At 48.1% G+C, this 14,990-nt stretch overlaps 2 protein-coding genes across 4 annotated transcripts in view; both read right to left on the reverse strand.

Annotated features, from left to right (window-relative positions):
* Positions 1-6: 6 nt before the first annotated feature.
* GPX1 (glutathione peroxidase 1) lies at positions 7-863 on the reverse strand. Its single transcript, XM_004718066.2, has one exon. It carries the CDS (start codon positions 792-794, stop codon positions 189-191), a length of 606 nt encoding a protein of 201 aa, XP_004718123.2. The 5' UTR covers positions 795-863; the 3' UTR covers positions 7-188.
* Positions 864-1,832: 969 nt separating this feature from the next.
* RHOA (ras homolog family member A) overlaps positions 1,833-14,990 on the reverse strand; it is a 57,345-nt gene continuing 44,187 nt past the window's right edge. For 2 of the 3 annotated variants that reach the window (XM_004715156.2, XM_045297403.1), the window contains 4 exons: positions 12,659-12,816; positions 9,194-9,314; positions 5,459-5,589; positions 1,833-3,095 (listed from right to left, as the gene is read on the reverse strand). In XM_004715156.2, coding sequence (XP_004715213.1) covers positions 2,922-3,095; positions 5,459-5,589; positions 9,194-9,314; positions 12,659-12,814 — 582 coding nt within the window. In that variant the 5' untranslated portion in view covers positions 12,815-12,816 and the 3' untranslated portion in view covers positions 1,833-2,921. Of the gene's footprint in view, positions 3,096-5,458; positions 5,590-9,193; positions 9,315-12,658; positions 12,819-14,990 lie in introns of all 3 variants that reach the window. The other variant, XM_045297404.1, reaches the window with a different exon arrangement.

The raw sequence follows: 14,990 nt of genomic DNA on the forward strand, positions 1-14,990 counted from the left end.
CGGAACAATTTTATTTGGTCTGGGAGGGGAGGCTGGGGCAGGCAGGGCTAGTGCCGGCCTGCGGGGGCTTTCCCGGACATCGGGTGTTCCTCCATTCGGGTTTAGAAGAAACACCCTCATTGATGAAGTCCCCACGCAAGGCAGGCAGCGTAGTGACCGCCAGGCAGCCTGGGGGAAGGCGGTGCGCCCTAGGCATGGCCGGGCCCCTTGGAGAGCAGGACCTGGATGTCGGGCTCGATGTCGATGGTGGGGAAGCGGCGGCTGTACCTGCGCACAGGCACACCATCGCGGCCCACCAGGAACTTCTCGAAGTTCCAAGAGATGTCGTTGCGGCACACGGGCGACCAGGTGATAAGCTTGGGGTCGGTCATGAGGGAGGTGGCATCGTCGCTGGGCGCCGGCAAGGCCTCCCGGAGGAAGGCAAAGAGCGGGTGTGCATTGGCGCCGTTCACCTCGCACTTCTCAAACAGGCAGAAGTTGGGCTCGAACCCGCCGCCAGGTCGGACGTGCTTGAGGGAATTCAGAATCTCTTCGTTCTTGCTGTTCTCCTGATGCCCAAACTGGTTGCACGGGAAACCTAGCACGACCAGGCCCCGGGGGCCGAGGCGCCGCTGCAGGTCGTTCATCTGGGTGTAGTCCCGGACCGTGGTGCCTCAGAGCGACGCCACGTTCTCGATGAGCAGCACCTTGCCCTGCAGCGAGGCCAGGCTCATGAGCTCCCCGCCGGCCAGCGGGCGCGCGGAGAAGGCGTACACGGAGCCCGAGGCGGCCGCGGCGAGCAGAGCGGCGCACATGACGCGGGGGTCGGAGAGGCGCGGAGAGGCGGAGGTCGGCAAGAGCAACGAAGGCGCTCCTCGAGCGGGACGCCTTTTAAGTAGCCGATGGCGGCCCCGTGACGCGGGCGCGGCCCCGGCTACCCCGCCCCATCCGGTGGGTGGACCTCGGCTCCTCCCTCCGCGGGAGACTAGGAAGGTGGGCGGGCGAGACCTCGCCGGACGTGGGCACCACCCAGACTGGGCGGAGCCGTGAAGCCTGCCTGCCGGCCTCAAAAACACAGGACGGGTCCCCGCCCACCCTCTTCCCCAACCGCCGCCCTACCCTAGCCAGGCCCTGGTGATCTATGGGACCTTCCTTCTCAGTGGTTCCTTGCTGGGTCCAGCCTGCGGGCCAGCCCAGAGTGGCAGCAGCTGCAGGCGCCCCTCCCGTCTGGTCTACCAGACCGTGCGCCCTGTACTGCCTGGGGCGGGGCTCTGGCCAGATGCGGGGAGCTGTTGAGACTTGTGAAGGTGTGGGTGGCGGTGGCTGCCAAGGCAAGCTTCCTGCTCGCCGAGGAGCTACTCCTGTTCTGAGAAGGGCAAGTCAGGGAAGCATGGGCGAGGCCCTGGCAATTCCGGCTTCAACGCAATTAACTCACTCCCCAGGCTCTGGGGCTGCCTTTCTGCTGCCAGTCGGATTTCGAACAGCTGCTGTCTAGGGGAGCCTCAGGCTCCGAGCTATCACCCACAGCCTGCGCCTGCTTGAGGAGATGGGGCCTCACCAGCACCAGGGCTGTGGCAAAGACTAAAGGCCGTTCTCCACCCACAGCTCAAGCCTGGAAGGGAAAGATCCTGCAAATGGACAGGGAGTAGGGAACCATGTCTACCTAAAGTGGCCCTCGGTGTCTTCAGTAAGGTACAGCCTTGAACGTGACACCGCTCTGTCCACATTCTTCAAAGGAACTGGGGAGTGGAGGCACTGGCCCTTCACTGCCTTAGGGAACCTCCCAGGGTGGCTGAATCCTTTCGTTCTCTCCAAGTCAGGAGGGAGCAACACAAACACCAGGATACAGGAAATTTAGAAAACTGCCTTTATTCTATTAGTAGTTGGAAAAAATTAACTTGGTACAGAAAAAAGGTTTAGTCAGCTGGAGAGGAGAAACCCAAGTGCCACCCAAGGCCTGGAGCTCCTCTGGGAGGGAAGCTGGATGCAGTGAGGAGAGGGGACACTGTGAACCGGAGCCAGGCCCTGCAGTCCAGTGAGACAGGCTAAGCCACCTTCCAAAGTGTCTAATTGCCTCAGGCGTGGAACCAAAATCCTATATACTTAGCCCAGCTCAGAGGTTGGGGTGGGGGGAGGTACTGAGAGGTTATTGCGGGGCTGAAAAGGGGTCACGTGGCCATCTTTTATCAGAGAAACTGACAAAATGGGAATTTTTAAAAGGAAGTTTCCATCTGACTTTATTTTCAAATACACTTTCTTTTTTTAAAAAACCAATACACTTTCTGCAGAGATGACAAATATCAGTATTAGGAAATCCAATTATACAAAAAATACTACATCTAGTCTGGGGTAGATATATTTATTTTTGGTAACATACATTAAGTGGCACTAATTACACAGTAACTATAAGGTAACTAACATGAAACCACAGAAGTGTAACTTTGCCACAGCTGCATGGACGTGGGCCTTTCTGGCTGAGCACATGCTCAGAAAGCTGGAGGTCCACTTCAGAGACATGCCCATGAAACCCATTTAGGAGGGAGAGTTCTGAAGTGGGGACTCACCAGAGGTCTCGCAGCTGACAGGTCAGAGGCAGGACATGTTAGTTATAAAGTAGTTACAGCCTAATTCACAAAATTACCACCTTTTTCTCTTTCTAGAAAGAAGCAAGAAGTTAAGAAAGTCCTTGGATTAGCGCCTGGTGTGTCAGGTGGGAGTGCACAGGAGGGCTGTCAGCACGGTGTCAGAGGGGCCCTGCTGGGCCAGAGGGGTTGGACGTCATTAATAATCATGTTTGGCTTCTAAATACTGGTAGCAAGATGACTTCTGATTTGTAATCTTAGGTAAATTATAGATAAATGAAAAAGGCCAGTAATCATACACTAAGATTAATAAACAGCACTTCAAAATTAACCGCATGGGGTTGTGCTTGCAGCGAGGTCTCACAAGACAAGGCACCCAGACTTCTTCTTCCCACGCCTGGCCTGCAAGGCCGCCCTCGTGGCCATCTCAAACACCTCCCTCACGCCGTCTTTGGTCTTTGCGGAACACTCCATGTAGCCAAAAGCACCAATCCTGTTGGCCATGTCCCTGCCTTCTTCGGGCTTGACCGGCTCCTGGGGAAGAGAAGAGTGTCTTCAGTTAACAGAATAGTCCCACGCCACTAGAAGACTTCTTTTCACACAGGCCCAGATGCGCACTCTGCCAGAGGGACTGTTGATTTGCAGTTACTCCTCCCCCCATGAGCACCTCTCTGGGAAGGACATACAAAGAAGGGGAGACTCACTAGAGAGGTCCAGGGCCAAATTCCTCAAATGCCCATATGGATCGAGCTGCATACCCCTCAAAATGTGTGTTCTAACCCTAACCTCTTATGTATGAGGTTCTACAAGGAGGCATCATGGATCGCTCCCACTACTTTTACGTTCTATTTCCCTCATGACCTTTAATAAAGCCTCTCCAGCACAATCAAGCCCACTTGGCAATGGGCTGCCTTTGATAAACAGATGGAGCACTAGTGTCCCGAGCCCACCTCTTCTGACCTGAGAGAGACTATTAGGCAGAAATGGGAAGGCTGATGCCACACGAAGGTCTTCCTGGTACCAGGAAACCAGCCAGGAACCACAATTGTTAGTTAAAGCCACCCACTGGCAGTATTTCCATGTAACAGCACTGGGGAACTAAGAAGGAATTGGGTACTGGGAAAGTGGGGTGCTGGGCTAAAGCCCACTAGGTGAAAGCAGTCTGGGGACTGGGCAACAGGTAGAAGCCCAGATTGCCACGAAGAGGCTACTGGTAGAATTCCAGCATCCCGGTGAGGGTTCTGAGGCAGTGAGGAGAGTAACCAAGGAAGGCTACAGTCTTCCAGAATGTATGTGGTGCCAGCAGGCAAATGCCAGAAATGTGGGTGCTAAACTAAATGTGTTTCTGGTGAGGCGTGAAAAAACAAACAAGTGATCAGACAATGGAGGAAGGGGGATGATTTCCATTCGGTGGCAAAGAACATGTCTAAATTATGTTCAAATGTCTGGTGGCAGACAGAACGTTTATGTGATAAACTTTAATATTTAAAGTTCTAAGTCTAGTAAGACTTATAAGCAAAATCTTAAAGGATCATGTCATTTTTCCTTGCTGCTTATACAAAAATTCAAGATTAAAGAGATGGACAACGTGGTTGAAGGGAGAGAGCAGACAGTGTAAGACATGAAAATAATAATATATAATTTATAAAGGGTTCACAAGGGTGGAACATAGAGGGAAAAAAAGAGGAGCTGATACCAAGGGCTCAAGTAGAAAGAAAATGTTCTGAAAACGATGGAAAAAAAGGGAGAAAATGATGATGGCAATATATGTACAAGTGTGTGCTTGACACAATTGATGTATGGATTGTTCTAAGAGCTGTACAACGCCCCAATAATATTAAAAAAAGAAAAAAAAAGATCTGGTGTGCCTTTAAAAGCCAGCTCTATCAATGCTTCCTCCCCTGACCATCATGATCCCAATTCTACCTCACAAATTCGGCTAGACCAGAGGACGTACACTGGTACAGAGAAGAGCTGGAAACACAGGGAATCTAGGACAGATAAACCCCTCAAGGCCAATATTGAGAATAGCCATACCAGGAGGGTAAGAGGAAGGTGGGGGAAGAAAGGGGGAACCGATCACAATGATCTACATATAACCCCTTCCATGGGGGATGGGCAACAGAAAAATGGGTGAAGGGAGACATCGGACAGTGTAAAACATGAAAACAACTTGACTGCTGATGCCGATTGCCAGTTTGCTCACACCTGATTTGTTACTCTGTGTGTAATAAACGCCTGCTGACGTCACCATTACAAAAAAAAAACATGAAAACAAACAAAACCAATAAAAAAATGAAAGCCAGCTCTTTTCTTAGGGTGATCCTCCTAAACTGAGAGGCGGACTGCTCTGTGAAGGCAGAGCTCCAGGGCCATGGGAAGCAGAGACCAGGACAACTTCCTGAATCCCCTTCATAGATCCTGATCTGGACCTTCAGATGCAGAGGCCCGAGTAGGAGAAGGTAGGGTGACACTCAGGTGAAGATCTTGGCACACTTCCCCCAAGGGAGGAGGAGATCACTCTGCTACTGTCTGAAGAGAGACTGTGTTTTTATAAAGGTAGGAAGTAGGCTGCTCTGTCTGTGGCTAGGCTTGCTGCTCTCAGGATTTCCTGATTCTCTATTGCCACTAATGTTATTTTTTGGCCTCACATCTGCCAAGGGAAGGTCTAAAGAGGAGAATCCCCAGAAGTTCCGTCTCTGGAGAACTCCCTGGCTGTGATGGCCCCTTCAGAGGCTGGCAGTCCTTGAGGACAAAGCAATGAGAGATGGATGGCAGAGGGACTTCTGGGTCTCTCTCAAAAACAGCCTGGCCTGTGATGGTTTCTGAAGGGGTCCCGTGAATCTCTCTCTACTCTCAGGGCCCAGGTACAACAGAGCCCTTGCCCCAGGCCATGCCTGCTTCATCTTGGCTAGCTCCCGCCTTGTGTGCTCATCATTCCGAAGATCCTTCTTGTTCCCAACCAAGATGATGGGCACATTGGGACAGAAATGCTTGACTTCCGGGGTCCATTTCTCTGGGATGTTTTCTGAAAGAAGCAAAATGCATGGTATTTGAGGATGCATGCAAATCAATTTTGAATCTCCGAGAGTTCTGGTTAAATTGAAAACAAACTTTCTTTGCTGCTTCACAAGTTTGTTGGTCATTTAATCAAGTGTGTTAGTTTCAAAATCACAGAGAAATGCAAAACGGTCCATATCAAGTTGGTGTTTCTGTGCTTAAGAGGTGGGGGCTCCATCAAAGCACTCCACAGCTGCTGAGCTCCTACAGAGGTGGGGCTCAGATGAAGCTTTATAGGAACAAGAGATTCAGAACCTACCTGGGGTGTGGAGGTGATTCATAATAGCACCGCCTGCCCCAAAGAAGGCGCCACCCAGGTCACTGCTGCCACCTGATTTTGGCCTTCACTTAGAGAAGGGACTCCACCGAGGAGCCACCACTGGCTTGAGGGCACTCACTCTCAAGCCACCTCACTCAATGGCACTCAACATGACCCCTCCCCCACCCTGTACTGACAGTTCAAATGGCTCCACAATGTTTTGAAAATGAGCCTCAACCAGTGATAGCTTCCTGGCAGCATGGGACCAACCTGGAAAAGCTGTGCGCACGGCTGCCCTGGACTAGGGGCCCTGGCTCAGCTCTCCCATCTTGGCTTCAAGGGTGATTTTATAAAACAGGGCTAACAACCAGTACCTACCACGTTGTATACAGTTATTTCAATAATTTAATGAATTACACGTCCACCAGGGCTATTCTCGTAAATGTTGCTGCTATTCAGGACAGTGTTTTAGAAAGAAACTAAACTGCTTACGCTCTGATTTCAAAACAAACCGCCAAGATGGCTAGGTTTCCTAGAACCTGGAAAGACACTCTAGCTTCTGGCTACAGGACCCATCAGGTAGTGAGGCTCCTGAGGGGAAAGGCCGGGAAACTCTTCTAATGCAGAGCTGCTCTGCAGCACATGGGACTGCCACCTGACCACTTCCTGCTCCACATCAGCTAGTTGATGTCACTCAGGTGACAACTCAAAACTCAGTCTCCTCCACAAAGTGGTTTCCAAAGTAGTGCTGGGTTCCTGCCCTCAGATTAAAAAACCCAAAAAAAACCAGTCACCTAATAAGTGAAGCCCGCTTCCGTCATTATCAACAGTTTCCAGTTCACCAGCCACATCGATCTCTGTGATGGATACATTGACAGATCACACCCCTCCTCCCCTGTTCAAACCTCCCAGCGATGACTCCCCGCGCCCCCCTTCCTCCCTCCCCACTGACCCCTGGGCAGTGGAACCCTGCACCTGACTCCTCTTCCAGCCGCATTGCATCGCCTCTGCTCAGGGCCTCTGTGCCTGCTAACGCCTGCCTGGACCCTTCTGGTGTTGGATAACCACCCTGGCCCTCTCTCCCACAGTGCCGACTACCCGATCTAAAACAACAAACTGCATGGGCCACTCAAACCCACCTCTCCTCTCCTACTTTCCTCTGAAACGCTCATCAGGACTGGATTTATTGTTGCTTTTCCTCCCCTGCCTGCCTGTAACGGGAACTCCTTACATAGGTGCTCAATATACATTTCCTGAATACACGAAAGTATTATACCAACAACCCCTCTCTGTTTCACGTAATTATGTGACACCAACTACCCACATCCTGTCTCACCCCCCACAGCCAGGCTGCATCAGAATCCCAGAAAGAGAAAGAAACCTTGACCATCCATGTCGAGGGCCAGCAAATCAAGCAGGGTCTGGAGTCTATTTCTATACATTTCACAGGGACACAGACACATCCAGTCACTGATCTTTTTCTATGGCTGATTTCAAGCTGCTGGAGCAAAATTTAGCAGTTATGGTAGAACAGTACAGTTGCAACAGAGATCAAGTGGCCCACAAAGGCCAAAACATTTCCTATTTGGACCTCTGTCGAATACAGGTCTGGACTGATCAGGGCTGAATAAAAAAACCAGTGAGTCAGCCAAGGCTCTGAAAAGTAACTTACTCCCACAGGCCTGGCTGGAAGAAGGGTTAAAACCAACGCACAGAGCTTCAATCCAGTTCTTTGTCTGGCTTGTTCTACATGCCCAGACTGGGGGCCAGCGTCCTTCATTCAGCTCAGCAGAGTCCATGGTGACCTACTACCACACAGTCCTGCAATCATCTCTAGTAGGGGACAGCACCAGCATTCTCCAGATCCTGGCCCCAGGCATGCTCGTCTCTCAGACAGAAGGCTCAAACTCTCTTTCCCTGTTTCTGTCCAACCTCTCCTTTCCTGCCTAAGGTCTGCCCTCTGAGGAAGGAGCCAGTAAGAAACAAATCATGGCTAACACAGAGGTTAAAGGTCAGAGATTTTGAAACCAAGAGACCTGTTCTTCAAAGAAAAAGTGAGGCTGAGGAGGAGGAACTTTTTGCTCTGAGCTTTTTTATCTCTTACAGTATTATATAGACGAGGTGGCACAGGGCGCAAAGCCTCCTCATCCTCACAAGACGTAAAGGACGTACATCCTGCAGGTGTGTGAGGTGGTCTAATGCACCAGGGCCCAGTCTCCAGGACTTTCCGCAGACCACTCTCAAACCCTCCCGACCCGAGGTCAGACCAGTTTGAAATGTAATCCCAACAGCTGACCAAGGCCAAAGTGAAGCAATGGCAGGAAGCACCCACTCTGTCTCAGTCCTGGGGAGACAGCACAAGGGACGCAATCTTGAGCAAGGTCCCTTGTGCCATCAGGATGGCAAGGACAACCAAAGGAGAAACAGTCACTCTAACCCATTTAACTGCCTAGCACACTGGCAGCGGCTCTCAAAAGTTGTTTTTACGTTCACGACAATGTCCTTTCCTTGGTCCCCCCAGTTGGGGGGGTGGGGGGTAGGGGGACCTGTGATGGCAACACCAAGCAAGACTTCCCTGTTTCCCGAAAGTAAGACATCCCCCGAAAATAAGACCTCCCAAAAAAATAAGGCCCCCTGAAGCTACCGTAACTCTGGACTCTGGAGCGTAGCGGTGGGTGCCGCCCTGCAGCTCATTGTTGGCCACAGCGCATGCGGAGCAGACAGGAAGTGCGAGGTCTCTTTTAATAAATAAAACAATAAACAATAAATGCATACCATATTCTTCTTCAGGGAAAAATACGACATCCCCTGAAAATAAGACCTAGTGCATGTTTGGGAGCAAAAGTTAAGACACTGTCTTATTTTCGGGGAAACAGGGTAGTAGCATCTTCATAGCCCAAACCAGAAAAACAAGGACTTTGTGCCCTGTTGCAGAGCGTGAAGTCAGCAGTATTCGGTGTGTTTACAAGGTCACAGTGGCCTCTGGGCTAGGAGAATGGTCAGGTACAAAGCTTTCTTTATGAGAAAAAAAGGGCCAAAGTAGAGCTTCAGAAACACTACTGTGAAATGCATCACCAGCCTAGATGCTAGGAAGCAATAGGCTCTTAATATGAAGCCCCGGATAAAGGTCTCCCCTAAAGCTTGGCTCAAGAAATGGCTTTGTATTTGGAATTCACTGGTTTAGAATTTTAAACTGGGCTCCCATGGCTGACCCAGGGCTCATAGTGTACAGTCAAGGATCCAGGGTGCTGGCTCCTTTTGGAAGCTCATGCACACCAGGAGGGGAAGCCAGCCTCAGGCAGCAGTCACTCACCTAAACTATCGGGGCTGTCGATGGAGAAGCACATCAGTATAACATCAGTGTCCGGGTAGGAGAGGGGCCTCAGACGGTCATAATCTTCCTGCCCAGCTGTATCCCACAATGCCAGCTCCACCTGTGATGAGAAAAACACACAACCCCCAAGAGGGTAAGATTAACCCTGCTTTCCTACATGAGGCTTACAACAGTGCGTTCAAGTGGCAGATTGTCCCCAAGGGAAGAGTATTTGAATTCACTAAGTCTAAAGGTGAGTGGTATGCTTTCAAACTTTTTGCTTTAAGTTTCTTGAAATTGTGTATTTTATAAATCAGTATTAGAACTAACCACACATTGGCACAATTCAAAAGATGAAGTCAAAAGTAATTTGGTAGCTTGCAAGAAGTATTTAGTTATAAGTAACATTCCACTTAGGAGGGGGGGGGGGGAGAAGAATGGAGAAATCAAATCAAGTAACGTTCTACCAGGTGAGTGCACAATAGGCAAAACAGGCGGAGTAACTTTTCCCACCACCACAATTCAACCCTCTCCTCATTTTGCCCTTGACTCCAACGTGGAAACATAAAGACGAGCCTGCGTGGGCCAGTGGGCAGGAAAGGACATATTTGTCAGATGTTAGGGAAAGTGTTCACTAACTAACAGGTAAGGTGTCTGGCTCTGCCTTTACTGTAAGTGAGCGAGCGAGGGAAAAGCAGCAGGTGCAATGGCAGGATGGACAGGTAGGAGATGATTCCCACATGGTGATGGTAGGCCAAGCTGATGCCTGGGCGCTGGACTCTGGTGCCCGGGCTCGCCTGCTTGCCAGCACCACAGCCAGCTCTCCTACCTCCTTTATAACCAGATGGAAGGAAGGCCGGTGCTCAGAAGCCTTTCAGAGCGCGCTGATGCCTGTAACACCTTTCTCCTAGTACTGTCACAGCCCCAATGTCCGCTTCTAAATACAGTATCTTCCTTTGAGTTGATGGCTAATCATCCCCTCTACCTTCAACCTCCGTAAGTGTCAATGGCTCTCTGTCACGCACACCATCAGATTGGTGTATCTGTGATCCCAAATCCTCATAATTGGTCTTCCCTCAGGATAGTAAAGTTCAGTCACCCCCATCAACCCCACTTCCCCTTTATGGGTTTTTGAGCGCTCAAACGCACCTACCCTGACTAGTTCCTGATAAAAACTGCGAAGGCGTAGGGGTTGTCTCATGTCAGAACAGGCACTTCCACTTTTGGCAGGCCTAGCCCTGAGAGCATGACCATCTCAAGGCTTGCATGGCTTTTTAAGGCTCGGTGAGCACATTCTGTTACATAAACATTCCCAGGCAATGCCCCCTCCCACCCTGGTGGCTTCCAAGTCGCCCTTAAACAGCAAGCAGTCAGCCTGTTAACACCTCTTCCAAATCAAGCACCTTCATTTCAGAGGTTCTTTACTGAGGTGATAGGCTCTCCATCTTGCCAAGGTCAAGCATGTACTGTTCTTTAACATTTTAAGTCCTTAAATTTATTACAGATGCTGGACCGTTCCTAGACTCCCAGGCTTCAAAATGAGGGTAAAAAATAACATGTGAGGAGGTACTGGCTCTACCGCCTCCAACAGATTAACAGATGGGAAAAGACCTCCCCGGTTGAGGGTCACACAGTCTCTTGTCACCAAACTCAGGAGAGAAAGGGGTTAGAAACACCGATTTGTCTCTGCCTCCCAGAGGCCAGGAGCTGTCTTTGTGCATGGTGTGGCAATAAAAGTCAGAGAAGAGGCCGGTGATGTGACACCAGATCTCAATACATTTCTGCGCATTTTGCTACATCTAGACCTTGTCTTCACAAACCCAGTCTTCCCATCAGCCACAGAAATACCCGTATCCACACATCCACCAAGAGAACCGGCTGAGTCCAACTTATAATGTGCTTTGGTGCTTCCAAATATGGCAGTTATTTCATAGCACATTTGAAATGGTTTACGCCACTTTATAAATGAAGTCTCAAAGGTTGGGCAGCTTACCTATGATCACAGCCCTACAAGGGTCTCTGGTCCTCTGAGCAGTTGGCCTGATGCATTTTCCACATACAGTCCCAGGGGTATGGCAGGTTAGGTAAGAGTGAGAGAAAGGGGAAGGGTCAAGGAAGCCACTGTTGTCAGGTGCCAGCAGTGTAGGAGAGGCGTGCTTAAATGCTCAACAGGACTACTAAAAGCAAGTTTACAAGAGTCCTTTGTTTGAGGCTTATGTTTAGGCAACTTATTTCCAAAAGGAATAATGTCCTTTTTCCTTAAGAGATATTCAGGAGGCCAGGCAAAACACCATTATGACAACAGTAAGGAGAGGCTAATGAAAATGGACCCCAATTCCAGAAGTGTCTTCACCTGAGTCTTGCCACTCACTGGGCTCTGAGAACAGATCTGGGAAAACACTACACTCACTCTCACAACAGGAAATCGGAGCAACCATGATAGCCTGTTTGATGTTAGTCAAAGAACAGGTTAAAAAAGCCAAATGACAGACAGACATATGCACACTCATGTTCATTGCAGCAAAAAGATGGACACCACATCAATGCCTGTCAGCAGAACAATGGCTACGCTTTGGCACATACACACGATGGAGCACAGCATGCACCGATAGAACACGATGGCAAAAACCATGATGCACACTTCATGGAGTGGATGTACCTGGATAACATTATTCAGGGTGAATTAAGCAATCAAAAAAAGGACAATTTTATGACACCACACAATTTTATAAAACCCAAACCAACTCCAAGATAAAGACTTATATACCAGAGGAAACAGACTTTGGATGGTCGGGTAAGGGAGGGAGGATATAGCAGTAGGACAGACTGTTGGCAGGTGTGAAGTTGGGTGGAACCGCATGACAGTGGTCCACAAGAGGGAGAAGAGAAGTGTGAAGGTTCAACTATTGTGGGCTTTGGTGAGTAGTTTAAACTGCTGAATACAAAGTGATGATCGGAAATGAAGCCCCACCTGACAATAAAATATGCCTACAAAAATTTTTGTTTAATGAGTGAAAATATGGTTTAAATGGCCTTACTGCTGATGTTAGATCAGTGCAACCCTTTGATGGAACATTTTCAGGGAGGACCTCTGACCTTGTAATCAAAGACCAGAGCATTTCAGAAAATACTGACAGAATTTTAAAAAATATATAAATAAACGACGAAAATAAAAGAGGAACATTTTAGCTTTACTCAATTGGCAGGAAATTAAAATTCAAATACAAGTCAAGCTGAGAAGAACATGTATGCTAAGGCTGCTGTTCCATGCAAAACAAATAAGAATGTGGACGAAGTCTGAACAATAATAAAGGTGAGCTAAAATGTCAGGTAAGAATGGGCTCCCCCCTTATCAGAATTTTGCCATCGCTAAGTGTGCACCGAAAAGACAAAAGGGCCTGCCTCTTCACAGACTGTGAAAAACTTAACATGCAGCATGGTACCAGTTGCCATGCATATGCTTACCTGCTTTCCGTCCACTTCAATATCTGCCACATAGTTCTCAAACACGGTGGGCACGTACACCTCGGGGAACTGATCCTTGCTGAACACTATGAGCAAGCAGGTCTTGCCACAAGCTCCGTCACCAACAATCACCAGTTTCTTCCTGATGGCAGCCATCACTGAAACAGAAGACAAAGGTATTACCTGGGAAATATGAAAGTCATCATGGCACCAGGCTACGTGTGACATGTACTTTTCAGACCCTGGAGCACACGCTCATCCTCATCTGGATACACCTTTTCACTCGGAACCCAAAGGCCAGTATCTGGTGTTCCTTTGCTTCTGGAAATAAAGATGATTTGTTCTTGCAACTGCTGCCCTGGCAACTCATGCAAAGCTAGACGTAACAGGTGGCAGCAAGAGCCAGAGAGAAGACTCTGAAACAGGTGGAACATTAACATCTTCAACAAAAAATGTAAATGTAATTAACTGAGGATAACAACAGATCTATCTCATCAGAGGATACACATGGCACTGAATTTTATGGCCCCCTTGAATGCTTGGTTACCAAGTGAATGGTGGGTAGTTTGAATCCACCCAAAAGTGCCCCAGAAGAAAAGCCTGATGACTTACTTCTTAAAAGTCACACTTAATCCAGTATGCAGCTCTACTCTGAAGCACACAGGACCACCAAGAATCTAAAAGGACTTGTCAGTAATTGGTTTTAAGATTCTTTCACAAGCAGAGCTTGAAGAACATATCTAATGATTGTCTCATTTCTAGCTTGTTATTTTTTAAAATCTGAAACACATGGAGATAGATCATTTTACATCCCAAGATACCCTTTTATCCCCTCATTTCCCCTCTGGCCTAACAAATCTTTAAATTAAATTTTTTAGTTACATATAAAACTCAAGGTCAAATATTCAATGCCGCCATCAGAAAAGTATGTAAGACCAGAGGTTAGCTGGTCTTTAGCTGCAGCCATAGTTCACACTAAAGCAGATAGACAAGATGACACATCACTTCCTAGACATTTCACAGAGAAGTCTGAGAAAACTATCAAGTGGACACAAAGTATCATCTTTAGAAGAACCAAATTCTTGAAAAGTATGTGCTATACACCTACATATCAACTATTTCAAACGTTAATAGTCAAAGAATCTACTACAAGAATATTTTGGACACCAACAACATACACACACAGCAGCCACAAAGGCTGAGGTGTGAGGCAAGCAGTATGACAGCTCAGGCTGTGTGTCAATTGGGCCAAAGCAAGCTGATGCTCAGTAGTCTGATGTAAACGTTAGCTGTGTACGGAGGTGGTGGTCATCCACTATTTTGTGACATGGTGTGGTCAGCCTCCACTTTTCCTCATCACACTAATTTCCCATTATAACCTTGCCTTTGGAACAAAAACCAGTAAGTAAGTATGTAGGTAGTAACAAGATGTAGAGATGCTCCAAGAAGTGTGAGGTACTCCCTGCATCAAACATAAATGCAGACTTAAGCCACTAGAGAAAACTCCATGAACCCTACAGAGCAGTTACAAGGTCATTATGCAATGAAATCAACTCAAATACACTGTTGTTGTTAGTGTTATAAAAAAAAAAGTCCTTGAAACCAGCAGTCGGTTCTCTGGGGAGGGAAAGAAATCCACAAAACTGACAAGCCTTTTACAGTTAGAAGACTCAAATGAGTACTCTGAATAATTGGTGTGCCAGTAAATTAGACAATTTAAATGAAGTGGAAAAATTCCTAGAAAAACATTATAGTAACTACTAAAATAACTCAAGAACTAGAATATATGAGTAGGCCTACAATAAGAAGCTAAATGAACAATAAAAACACCCTCCAAGTAGTACTGAGATGGACACTGGGCCTCCACTCAAGTACTCCCTTAATGCAAGAACACTTTGGTCTATTAAACCGGCACTCTTATGATGCTCACCTTGCCGACACAATCTCTGAAGACAAAGTGGGTGTATAAGCAAATGTGGTGAAGAAAGCTGATGGTGCCCGGCTATCAAAAGATAAAGGCTTGAAGGTGAACAAGCAGACATCTAGCTGAGAAGCAACAAAGTCCACATGGAAGCAGCACACCAGCCTGTGTGATTACGAGGTGTCGATGAGAATAGGTATCAGGTATCAAAGAACAAAAATCATATCATTGAGAATGAGAGGCGGAGTGGGGACCCAAAGCCCATCTGTAGACAATTGGACATCCCCATACAGAAGGGTCATGAAGAGATAAGCAGTACAGCACCGATTAAACAATACAACATTCCAGAGACACAGTGTGGGAATTGCACCCAATCTGATCCCGCCACACTGAGGCAAAGCACTGGGGGAG

Source organism: Echinops telfairi, unplaced genomic scaffold (assembly GCF_000313985.2).
Source record: "Echinops telfairi isolate 266 unplaced genomic scaffold, ASM31398v2 ScPeMD7_7420;HRSCAF=8458, whole genome shotgun sequence".
NCBI lineage: Eukaryota > Metazoa > Chordata > Mammalia > Afrosoricida > Tenrecidae > Echinops > Echinops telfairi.